A 12,937-nucleotide genomic window follows, 5' to 3' on the forward strand; every position below is an offset into this window, starting at 1 on the left:
GCAAGGTGCCAATCATAGATTCAGTTGTTTGGCCAGTTAGAAAATCTGCTTCACTGTCAGTGAGTCAGTCAGTTATTCACCCAAGCAACTCCCCATAGTCCACCTGCCCAACATCTAAGCAGTCAGTGTGTCTAATAGCTAGTAAATTAGTCAGATACCCAGCCAGTCAGCCAAACAGTTAACCACTGACCCATAATCTTATTTGATATTTGAATGCAGACAGGGTAAAAAAAAAAAAAAAACAGCAGCTGCATACTCCATTAAAATGATTGGTTTAATTGATTGTGACTGCCTGTTGTTTACAGTCTGTTGTCAGCATACAGAGCTGTCAAGGGCACAGACAGACAAAGACAATAACTGGAAATGTGAAGTGGCAGCAACAAAGGGCAAAACTTATGTTTACTGGTAGCCTGCCTGCCAGCAGAGTGTGGACAGGAGTCTCCAGCGCGCCCTGTGCCCAGGAGGGGCGGGGTGGGTGGCAGAGTAGGGACAGAGGGAGAGAAGGAGAGAAGGGAGGGAGGCAGGACTGGCAGGGTGCGGTCTGAAGTGGCAACAGATCATTTTGGATCACTCATATCTTTTCAATTCAACTGGAAAGCTGCAGCTTGTTGCGCGCTGGCCACATATGGAGAGTGAACGCTTTCGTTCCAGAGAGGCACCAGCCAAACAGCAGGCGAAAGTGGCTGATGTTGTGACCATTTCCCAGAGCAAAAGGAAAGGGAGAGAAACCAAAACACTGCAACCTGGATATTGGACAGCTCGGTAACCGCTCTCTCTCTGTAACTATCTCACCCTCCAAATCGACTTTGAACCTGTTTGTTTGAAATACACGGACTTTACAGCCTGCACACTTACTGTTGATTCTGCAAGACACAGGGAGACACGTTTCTCAATTTGGATCCATTTTTGGAGCTGCTAAAAACCTCTCTGGTGTCCTCATGGTACCCGGTACAGCCGAGGGGCTGCGCTTCTTTTATCCGAATTCTTCGGACGTGATATTGTGACTGTCACGGACGATGGAGTCGGGAACTGAACCGGGGAGGTACTGAAGACATCTCTCTCCCCAGAGAGAGTCCTCCCTCCCCCCCGGGGCGATGCGGATCTCCTTCCTCCTTCTCACCGCCTCTCTGTGTGCCTTGGTCCTCCTCGCACCTGCCTCGGAGGGCTGTGGGCCGGGGAGGGGGTACGGCAAGAGGCGGCTCCCGAAGAAGCTTATCCCGCTTGCCTACAAGCAATTCAGCCCCAACGTCGCCGAGAAGACCCTGGGAGCCAGCGGGCGACCCGAGGGCAAAATAACGCGTAACTCTGAGCGGTTTAAAGAACTGACGCCGAATTACAACACAGACATTATCTTCAAAGATGAGGAGGACACGGGAGCAGACAGGCTTATGACCCAGGTGAGGACGGGAGATGAATGGATACAGCTGGGGGCGCACGGACGCAAACATCATAGATGCGCAGTAATGGACTATTGCTCCTGAGTGCTACTGCTTTATATCTGTCATTGTACTGACCTTAGGTCATAGTGATAAACATTTAACATTTCAACACCTTATTCAGTTAATCCTGAGCTGTTATCTGACTACAGCAAACATGTGGCTGAACCAACCGAATCACGTCAGATTCGAACACACTATTGCATCCAAATGTCTGCTGAATGTTTGCTGTTAGTTAAATGTTTAAACAAAAATGACTGAGTTCTTCACTCACTGGCCTTTGTTTCATCTCTAGATTTTGCTAGCTGCCATACTCGGCTGCTGTTAATATTCCCTTTCATTCCCAAGCAAAGCCTTATTTAGTTGAATAGTCTCAGTCATCATCAGACTGTACAGTTTTCCATTAGGCTGGGCTGGACATATGGAGACATAGGGATATATTTACCCTAACAATAAAGTAATCTTAATGTCAGTTTCATTTATAGTTTTAGAGGTGATTTGGCCCTTGAGAAGACACATTTCCCCCACATGCAATTAATAGCTGGATCAGTGGCTCCACACACAGAGCACCAAGCCTCTACCCAGCCTTGTTACATGAATTGGGTGATGAAACAAATATTTAATCTAGCATTAATTAATTCATTCATTCAGTGACGGACATCAGTATTAACAGCATTAACAATTCATAGGCTCAAATGAGATTCATTAGATCTGAGCAAATAGATCTCCGCTGCTGAGGGTCATCTTGACCTCAGGCCCGATGTAAGTAGGCTATCTGGAAAACTACTAAATCAACCAAGCAAACATAGATATTTGTGTGTACTTTGACCATTTACCTGACACAGTTGTAATAGATAAGAGTTAGCTCATTTTTGTTTTACCTGTTGGGCATATTTCTTTGCTTTTGAACTGTCTTGCTCTTGTCTGGACTCTGCTGCTGTCCCTCCTTCCCTATCCCAGGCTCTACCCAATGAAACTCTTTTTTATCTGCCCCACCAATGAATGTGTCTGTTCCTTGAAACTGAATTTAGTATCTCTTTGATGATCACATGGTTGTAACCATTTCTAATACTCATCATCACACCAACTCCTCTCACATGGCCTCTCTTTTCTTCTCTCCTCAGTTTATCTTTCTTGGCCTCAGGCTGCTTTCTGAACATTATTGGGATTAACTGGTTTATTCACTGTTTGTTTCTAACAACTTGTCTTCTCTCTCCCTTCCTGTACCTCTCTTTAGCGGTGTAAAGACAAGTTAAACTCTCTGGCCATCTCTGTGATGAACATGTGGCCGGGAGTTAAGCTGAGAGTGACAGAGGGCTGGGATGAGGACGGTCACCATTCAGAGGACTCGCTGCACTACGAGGGACGTGCTGTTGACATCACCACGTCAGATAGGTAGGCACGTAAATAGAACAGACATAAGCCAAGGCATGAGGTAAACTATTTACATCCTGTCAATTATGACAGGTAACAGGTCAGTCAGTCAACTTCTCAGTAGTGTGATGAGTCAGCCGGTGAGACAGCAGACTAGCCTTGTTTTTGCTAATCACCAAACATTTTAGAGTGTTATGATATTTACATTAATGCCGATCTAACAATAATGGTCTTCTGTGTCATGTTAGTCAAGCTTTGGTTGAATCACATAAGAATATATTTATATTTCTCTTCATAGGGACAGAAATAAGTACGCCATGTTAGCCCGGTTAGCTGTAGAGGCTGGATTTGACTGGGTCTACTATGAGTCTAAAGCCCACATTCACTGTAGCGTAAAGTCAGGTAAGAGATGGATATGAGCTACTGTGTGTGCGAGTGTATCTGCATTATTTGAATGTGTGTCTATATACATTTGTTTTTACATCATATTCGCTGCTGTTGGTCATTTGCACTGGTGCCCATGTACATTTCATAAGCTATTATGCATCTCATCACCAACGCTCCTGGTGATGCTGACCACCTGACAATCTTCTTCTTATTATTTGCACTACTGTCACTGTTTGCACATGGCTTTGAGTTTCATCATAGCCTGTTAGGTTGTTCCATCCAGTCTATCCTTATTACTTGAACTCAGTTTTCATATTCTGTTTCTTCTACTTTTATTCTATTTTAGTTTCTTAAATGGTATGGGCATTCAACTTTAGGTGAGAGAGAAACAGTATTTCGATTTTTCTGTATGTCCTGCACATATAGTGAATTGACAATAAAGATCTTTGATCTTTGATCTAATGAGGTAGATGCTGGATCCTTTGTGATGATTTGCATGCCTTTCTGTGCCTGTCTGTGTGTGTTTGGTCTACTACAGTCAGTCCCAGTTCTTGTTCAGATCTCATCATGAACCGATCAGTCCTTGTGATCGCACAATATTTATTTGTATGTTCTGACAGAGTCATTATAAAATGACCAGTTTTGATATGAATGAAAACTATTTTCTGTTTAGTAGTAGGACAGTGGCATAGCTACAGTAATATTGGTCATGCAAGAATACGTTTTTGGCCAAAAAAAAAAAAATAAAGTGATATCCACTGGATTAAATTTTAATAATTTAAAGATTCATCCAAATCATCTTTCTGCATTTTGATACTAAAGTGCTTACTGTTATTGTTAACTTACAATTCTCCAAGACACACACACTTTATGAAACAGAAATCAGATACAGTCCTTATACAAACAATACTTGACTACATTCCACCACAAGCTATTCTAACCTTTGAGGCATTTTAGAAATCTATTTACCCATGTCTGGTACCACCAGTTATTTGATGCCAAACCATATTCAAGCACCTGCTGAGTTTAGTAGGCTGTGAGATGATTAACTCTCTCTTTGTTTTGTTGTTGCTTTTCATTCACTAAGTTTCTCTCAGATCTCTTATCTGAGTCTTATCACCTCCCGGTCGCAGCCTCCTCCTTTTCTGCAGCCCTCGAGCTTACAGACACACACGCCTTGGACAAATATTTGGCTTCCTTAAGACAGCTTCCCTCCCACAAGCACACACGGACACACATTTGATGAAAAGTGATAAAGTTCTTATTTCTAACTCATTTTGCCGGCAAATTTTTTCCCCTTTTATTCTTGCCTGTTATTGCCTTCTCAGTTTCCCTAAGGCCATTCCACAATGTCTTTTCCAAAGTAATATAACTAATTTTTGGGATTAAAACTCATTACATTGTGTCAGTGCTACTTCCATGTGTGAACACGTGAATGACCATGTGACTCAGTTTAAATCACAACCTCTGCTGCAGTCCAAACAATATCTAGACCCAGGTCTCAGTCTGTGTACTTTCCTGCCTCCCTGACCCCAGACCGTGCTTTGAATGTGGTGGTACAATCAGCTGGTTATCCATTAGCTCTCACTGACTACCTCTTCTTGCCACCTTGTCTCATTGTGTCTTAAAGGGCCACCCCATTCAGCTGTATTCAGTCAAGATCAAATGCACAGCCTGTCGCCTCTTTGGCAGTATAAAAGAATGTCAGTATAGTCTGACAGAACAGAAAATGTATTTTTTTCATTCATGTTGTGTTACTAAAGTCATACTGATATCACCAAATTGATCAGAGCAGCAGGAAAGATGTACATGACACAGCAAAGTGAAGGGGCTGTCAGTCCCCTCTGTGAGCAGGAGGGTGTTTGCTACTTATTAGTTATCAGTGACCCCCACCAAACATTAGTCAAGTCTCAGAAAAGCTATATAAAGGATTTTAAGACTGACCGATCACCTGTTATAAGGGTTTTTGAAACAGCTCCACTTAGTTGTTTTTGTCACATGAGAAGTAATAGTGAAAGTAATCAGAAATCACTAAGAGGGTTTAGAAAAGTAAATGATCAACTGCAGATGGAATTAAAAAGGCTGATCTTAAATAAAGATTTCTGAATTGTGTTTCTGCGTGTGTTTATATACAGTATAAGGAGAAAGCCATTGGCAGACCGTAAAGACAGAGTTTGAACCCGAGTCACATTATACACATATGTTAACTATCTACCCCTGATTTACTGAGATAAAGTTGTCCTTGAGTCAGTGTCAAAGTCTTACCTAGTTTATAGATCATTCAGTGACCTAGCATAACCTGCAGATGTCCAAATGCTGCTGCTGCACTGTTGCTTCATACCTGAGAAAAATGTGTAATATATTCTTCTCGTTTTATGTTTTGTTTCCTCATCTTTAAGTCATTATAAATAGTACTGTATGATGATGATGATGATCAAAATTCAAATGGGGCTAAATGAAAACAGATAAGATTATCTTTTTTCTCTTTTTCATCTTTCTAGAACATTCTGTGGCAGCCAAAACCGGCGGTTGTTTCCCTGGAAATGCTCAGGTTTTTCTCAAGAGTGGAGCTACTAAACAGATGCATGATCTTCACCCTGGTGATCATGTCTTAGCTTCCTCAACAACAGATGGACATGGTCCTTTTCTCTACAGCCCAGTCTTATCTTTTTTGGACCGTCAGCCCAACGTCACAAAGATCTTTTATGTCATTGGCACCGATAGAGGATTTAATATTACAGCCACAGCAGCTCACCTGATCTTTGTCACGGACTGCGGTCGTGGGCTGAGTGAACCACACCGGGAGGAGACAGCTAAAGAGCCACTTTTAGGCTCCATTTCGAGGGGCAGGCCTGGCTGGGAAGCAGGTCTGATGACAGTTTTTGCTAGTGAGGTCCAGCCAGGACAGTGCGTAATTACACCGCAGGGGAAAATGACAACACATTCAGTTGTGACCTTTGTGAAGGAGCAGAGGAGCACCGGGTTGTATGCCCCACTCACCCAGCATGGGTCTATAGTGGTGAATGGAGTGCTGGCATCCTGCTATGCTGCTGTGGACAATCACTATTTGGCTCACTGGGTCCTGGGCCCACTGAGATTCTTCTACAGCCTGATAGCGCCTTCAGAACTGCCAACTGACGGGCTGCACTGGTACCCTTGGCTCTTACAGAAGCTGGGGCAAATGCTGCTGGATGCTGGACACTTCCACCCCTTGGGGATTGAACAAGGATATAGATAGGAACCACAGAGACATGTTTCACACTGTTATCATTCATTTATCTGTATTCAGGAGCAGCAAAGCACAGAATGCAGCTGTCTTTCTCAAGTGAGGGACCACAAAAGCCAACTGATTTTATAGTGTAAATGTATTTTTTACTAGCGTGTCTGTACTTCAACAAAGGGAGATATCATTATTATTATTATTATTATTTGTAATTTTAATGTCATTAATTCCAGAGGCCTGGAGAGAAAAGAAAATCAACATAAATCAAAATCAGAAGAAAATGTTTCAGTTAAATACCAACAGAAAATCTGACACAAGTACCCCCCCATTCAATTTACTCACCTTAAAGAAGACGGTGACTCAAAATCATCAGAAACACAGGGTTCATCATTCCTTTGTACTGTGCATGAGATTCAATATATTATATTGCATCTTAAGATCAAGCTAAGATGTACTGATATAGTTAGTAGAAATTTTAATGTTTGGGGAAAGAAGATGAAGCTTCATGAAGGAAATTAGGAATTTAACAAGGTCTGATTTGAAGCCGTCTATATACTATTTATATAGTAATGTAGTGTTTAGAAGGAAAGAAGAACAGCAAGTGAACCTTGCTCTGTTTACTTACACACAAATTCAGTGATTCACCCTTCTTTATAAAACCTAAACTGTGTTTTAGAATTAATTTACAAAACACTATTTAACTGGAAAATTTACAAAACCTATTAGAATATAATTTGATAAACTTGTGTTTGTTTACTGAGTGTGCGGTATAGCAGTGTGGTGGTAGCTACATATCTAAAAAGGGCTTTGTTGAAAAACTGTTTGACGGTAGGGCTTGGCGACGGACGCAGTAACTGTGCTGCAGTAACTGTGCCGCAGTAACTGTGCCGCAGTAATGTTTAGTTCAGTTTTACCAAATGTGTGAGGTACTGATGCAGGATAGAAGCACTGTAGACGAACTGTAATGGCCATTTTGTCCCTTTGTCCTTCCAAGTCTGTCATCTGCTCTTATTCAACTTGATTGTCTCAGACTGATTCATATGGTTCATTTACTCATGTTTTTATCAGGTATTTTGTGAAACATTATTTTTTTATCGTTTCCATTTTCAGGTCCGAGGTTTCTAGTGAAGTCATCCACAACACTCAGGCTACATTCAACTACTGTATTATCATGATAACACTTATTCTTAATCATGAATAGTAAAACTAGTTTGATAGCATTCCTTTAAATGATTTTTTATTTTCTTATTTTGTATTCCATCTCTCACCCAGGACCTAAATTGACAGGTACAGAAAATCCCATTTTTAACACTATAAGAAGCGGATCTAGTCTTGTGATATGCGGCAGATTCACATTATGTTTAACTGTTATGTAGGAACTCCAAGACATTCTTCTATATGTCTGCTCACAGATTTGTCAAATATGTATATTAAACTATTGTTGGAGACGCTATTTAAAAAAAATCTATTTTTAGAAAATAATGTAAACTATTATTATTTTGGCAACTCTGTGCATACAGTTTGTATTTTAAACATAAAGTTGTTCTTTTTAAACCAGAATTACTCTGTGCTTTATTTGCTAGCAACAGCTTTACAAAAGATTGTGCACTATACACTGTTAGACACTATAGTACTAAGAAATATGGATTACTCTTTGTAATAAAATACTTTCTTTTACATCATGCTCGCTCAGATAGAAAAGACCCAGAGTTTTTTAAAAAACATGATGAGGGGCTGACAACACGTGCTGATAATCTGCTGTTACGTGTTGATACGTAAACAGCCAGTGACCACTGTAAATCAGCTGGCGCCCTGTGAACACAGCGTGAACAGCTGTGGCTACAGGGTGGGCTGCCAGGTGGCTTCAGTACCACGGACAGCAGCGCTCAGCAACACTTCTTCTTTCTCCTCTCCATGCCTTGAAAGTTTTTTTTTTTTTTTGCAGGATGGAGAGTTGGTCCTTGAAACACAGCACACTCTGCTGGATGTATCAGTTTTTTCAGACAAGCCACCATGATGCACAAACAGCATTCAGCATACAGGACATCAACATTTTTTATTTTGTCTTTCTCCTTAGTTCTACTTATCTTTTCCATCTGGAAGCTGGAAAAGTAAATATAAGGATTCAATAATGTTTGTTCACATGATGAATGTTTGAGAACAATGAGCACCAAAAGATGAGCAAGCAGAGGGAGATTTAAATAATTTTATTATTATTAGTCAGTTAGCTATGGGGGAAACCTTTTGTCATATCCCATATTTCACTGACGGAGGCTGATGCATAAACACAGATAGAAAACCAGACCCAGGTAAAACACTCACCAAGTTATACATAAAATTTAAAAACAAAATGTGTGACTTGTTTACTGAAATGTGCAAATGATATTCTCACCTGAGGCTTTTTAAATAGCCTACACGTGAAAAAATTCATGCACATCTCAAAAGGTTAAAATATTGAAAACCATTAGAAAATTCATCCACCTGTATAGTGTAAATGTTTTTGTACTAGTGGTACATGCTGAGTAGTCTACTTACCGAGTCTGGTGGTTTGAAATGTATCTATGTGTCTCCATGTGATCACGTTTAACTCTGGAGCATGATACCCTGGTAACATTTTGAGGCGAGGGTGATGAACAACCAGCAATTATAATCAGGACAAATTTAGGGTGAAAGGTGGACAAACATACATCATGTAACTGTCTACCACCCCCTTACTAAGATTAAGAAAATAAATAATATATATATTTTTAAATTGCCTATTTCAACTGCCTCAAAGTGACCCAAGCATCACTGTTTGAAATCAATGGTGTTCACACAACAACACATGGGAAGACAGCATGCTCACAGTAACTCACATACAGATATGAATGTCTTTATAGAATATGTATCCGTCATCACAGCTTGGCAAAATTACACTTATACACAACAAATGCACATTAACACCTGGAACCATAATACCAGCCAGTGGATAAAGTCCTGAATACGTTTGAATTGTCACTGCCCAGCCAGAAAAGCTCCCTGTAAAAAGGACGACCTCATCCCCTGGTAATATCATCCAATAACAATAGCCTATAGATAAAGAATTTGTTTTCAACAACTCATAATCACACACATACAATCACACATACATACGTATATTTTCTCTCACACATAATACATGTTAGTCATGTGAAATTTCTTCAGTCAGTGACTGAACGTGAGATAGTTCAAACTACTTGCAGTGTGCAGCTATGTCAAGAGGCGTAAACCTGACAGAAGTACAAAATGCTCCACAGCATCTTCAGTTGGCAACTATGTTGACTTCCATCAGGCTATATGTAGTCATTGCTTACCAGCATATAAAAATAAAAGTAGTTGTTCTGGTGCATATTCTGAATCATCTGCATTTCACTTAAGTTGTCTCTATGCAAAACCCAAGGAATTGTTTATGACACTTTTTTAAAAGCAAATGAGGCTGTGGCTCAGTTATCACATAGTCATTAGTGTTCGGGTGTGTTGCCTAGCTCTTATACTACCAGTAGCAGCTTCTCGTTGCTGTAAGATTAGTGGCTAGCTGATTAGCAAGCCTGGCTAATGCATATTTGGAATCCACTGTGATGTGTTTACATGCCCACTCCACATAACGTCTGACAACTTTAATGTAAATAACAAGGAATAAAAAACATGATAGTCAAAAATCTTTTTAACTGTCATGTTTTTTTTCTACTGTATAGGTCTGTATCGGTTTAAATATTTTGAACTGAATTCTTGCTGTTACTTTAGTTAGGCTGGTGTCTGATGACCAGTGAACTGCATATTTATTTAGATTTTGAACAACAGCTTCACACTACAATACCACCATAAAATCAAAAGTAATTCAACAACCAAGGGCCTACGCTTCACAGATTGATGATTAAAGTAGGATTGGGTACTGGGCTGGATGTGTTCAAAAGTCACTGTGTCAGGAGTGTGATGACCAATCAGAGAACCCCAGGAGTAATTAAAGATGAGCAGTTAGCCGATTAGACCTTGGCACCTTGTGTGCTCAAAGGTCCTTCTGCAGTTTGACAGAGATGTTGCCAGCTAGGAGTGGAATGTTTCTAAAAACTTAATGCCAACTCTACTGAGTGTGTATCACTGTGTTTAAGCTCGGTTTTAGTAATCACACCCTCTCAACCTTTATGAAACAGTGCGTGTTAGAGATGCTCTGCTACACTTAATAAATTCTGTCTTTCAGCATCACATGAACAAAAGCGCATCTCAAAAGACATTTGCTCTGTTCTTGTGGTGGTAGATGCTTGAGAGACTTTATGATGAGACATGACTAATAATAAAATAATACAATGCAGTTACAGTGGCAGCCATTGTAGAGGGACCCCACCACCCACACACGCACACACCCCCTGCATCAAGCCTGTATGAACAGGATTCTCTAATCAGTTCCTCTGATGTGGAGAAGCAACATAATAAGACAAACCAGGACCTGTGAAATGGCTACATGTGTAATTTGTAAATGTTGGCAGAAATCCACAGCAATGCCAAGATCCACTTTTAGCACAGTGTAGCAGATTTTAGAAATGCATGGTTTCAGCCAGGGCTGTCATAGCTCTGCTTCTATGGCCAAAGTCCTAGTAAAGATACAGTATCAGGGCAAAAGAGGGAATGTAGGATAGAGGCAACAGGAAGAGAGACATGAAGAAAGAAGCTGGAATGACATCCTCCTCTTTCACAGCCTCTGAGTGAAGTTTTCAGGGAATACGCCTTTAGTGGCATTTTCTTTGTTCTGCTGCCAGTCAGTTTGCTCTATTCCCATCAGCCAGCCGTCATCCTAAACACACAGACATGCAAATCAGCTACATCACTGTCACCGTGACACAGCAGTACACACCTGTGTGTGTTTGTGTATACCTGTTCATCGGAGTTGTCAAAGGGGATTACTAGCACCACATCTCCAACCTTCATCTCCAGTTCATCTGTGTCATTGGCAGCATAGTCATGCATCACTTGGACCTGTATCATTTAAACACAAACATAAATTATCACTATACATACAAGATATGCCTAGTTTAGAGTAGGCTCAACATTACTGATATGTTGTCCTGTGCACTGATTTACCTTGAACATGAAACCAGGGGGCATTTCTGCAGGCTCTGATGCTGCTTCAGTCGATTCCTCTACTACTGCAGGTGTCTAGACAAAAAATGTACTATTTACTTAGTGACTATTCACACTGCAACACTTCTTCATCTTTTAAAGAGATAAAAGTCTTTAAGTCTTAGTTCATAACTGGTGTGAATATATATATATTATATATATATAAAACAATTCACAATTATCATACAGCATCTTGTATTTACTGCTTAGCTGCTAACTGTTTTGGAAACAAAATAGCATTAGATTAACATCTAGGAATAAAAACACAAGATGAAAGATGTTGCATGTTAGAGGCGTTCGCCCTGCACTCACCTCCCCTGTCGCTGCTTCTTCTGCTGTTGTTGCAGCAGCTGCTGCAGATTCACCCTGGCAGCAGGACATAAAGGAATAACAGAAAACGGTTAGAGAATCAAACAGAAAAATGACTTCAATAAGGAGGAAGAAAGAATGGAAGAAAGAAGAACAGACAGACAAGATGAAGACAAAAGACAAACAGCACAGCCCTAAACAACGAAGTCACTGTTATTACAAGCATTGGATACTATTGCACAGTTGAAATAAAGATACAGTACAGCTTTTGCTCAGTATATGTGACTAAGTCTGTGCACTGAGAAGCAGATCTCTATTCTTTTCTTTCCCTCATCAAATAATTTCCATTCTGGCTTCTGCATCACAGTTGATGCATCCATGCTGCTGGTCCAGATGCATCCCAACTCTTTCCATATCAAGTTTCCTCTCCTCCTTTTATTTACAGTGTATCTCTCTATCATTTGTTTCTTCCCAGTACCCCATGCTCAAACCTCCTCCTCAAAAGTTGATGCATCCAGATGCAATTCTCCATCTTTTCTTTCCTTGGTTACCTGACCCTCTTCATTATCCAACGTAGCAGCAGCAGCAGGGGTGGCTTCTTCCTCAGCAGTGTCAGCTGGAGCCTCAGCTGCAGGTGTTTCATCCTCAGTGGCAGGAACATCTGTGACTGGCTGGATCCCGTCATCGCCCCAGCCCTCCTGGGCTTCAGCCACAGGGTCGTAATCAACCGGCTGCCTCCCATCATCCTCCCATCCCTCCTGAGCCGCAGCCACAGGATCATAGTGGACTGGTTGGGTTCCATCATCACCCCAGCCCTCTGTGGCAGCTGCTATGGGGTCATAGCAGACTGGGTGCAAACCATCATCCCCCCAGGCCTCCGCAGCAGCAGCCACAGGGTCATAGTGACACTGGGCATCCTCTTCCTGGGCACCACTGTCCTCAGGCTGAGGGACAAGGGTCAGGTTTCAAGGAATCAGAGGTCATAAGAGATATATACCTTATGGCTATTGTAAAAGCTTTGTGACGACGGAGGAAATTTTAATGGGACAAAATAAAGTAAAATATTTTTGATTAG

At 41.0% G+C, this 12,937-nt stretch overlaps 2 protein-coding genes across 5 annotated transcripts in view; one reads left to right on the forward strand and one right to left on the reverse strand.

The window, feature by feature from the left end:
* The first annotated feature begins 607 nt into the window (after positions 1-607).
* Positions 608-6,577, forward strand: LOC109964396 (indian hedgehog B protein-like). The gene is made up of 4 exons (XM_020607687.1): positions 608-1,397; positions 2,674-2,831; positions 3,109-3,212; positions 5,699-6,577. Exons 1-4 carry the CDS (start codon positions 1,095-1,097, stop codon positions 6,433-6,435), a joined length of 1,302 nt encoding a protein of 433 aa, XP_020463343.1. The 5' UTR covers positions 608-1,094; the 3' UTR covers positions 6,436-6,577.
* Positions 6,578-8,626: 2,049 nt separating this feature from the next.
* Positions 8,627-12,937, reverse strand: part of bin1a (bridging integrator 1a) — a 13,704-nt gene continuing 9,393 nt past the window's right edge. For 2 of the 4 annotated variants that reach the window (XM_020607701.1, XM_020607700.1), the window contains 5 exons: positions 12,414-12,806; positions 11,866-11,919; positions 11,515-11,589; positions 11,308-11,409; positions 8,627-11,227 (listed from right to left, as the gene is read on the reverse strand). In XM_020607701.1, coding sequence (XP_020463357.1) covers positions 11,126-11,227; positions 11,308-11,409; positions 11,515-11,589; positions 11,866-11,919; positions 12,414-12,806 — 726 coding nt within the window. In that variant the 3' untranslated portion in view covers positions 8,627-11,125. The remainder of the gene's footprint in view (positions 11,228-11,307; positions 11,410-11,514; positions 11,590-11,865; positions 11,920-12,413; positions 12,807-12,937) is intronic. The other 2 variants (XM_020607703.1, XM_020607702.1) reach the window with 1 other exon arrangement.

The sequence above is a fragment of the Monopterus albus genome, unplaced genomic scaffold (genome assembly GCF_001952655.1).
Source record: "Monopterus albus unplaced genomic scaffold, M_albus_1.0 scaffold88.1, whole genome shotgun sequence".
Classification (NCBI taxonomy): Eukaryota; Metazoa; Chordata; class Actinopteri; order Synbranchiformes; family Synbranchidae; genus Monopterus; species Monopterus albus.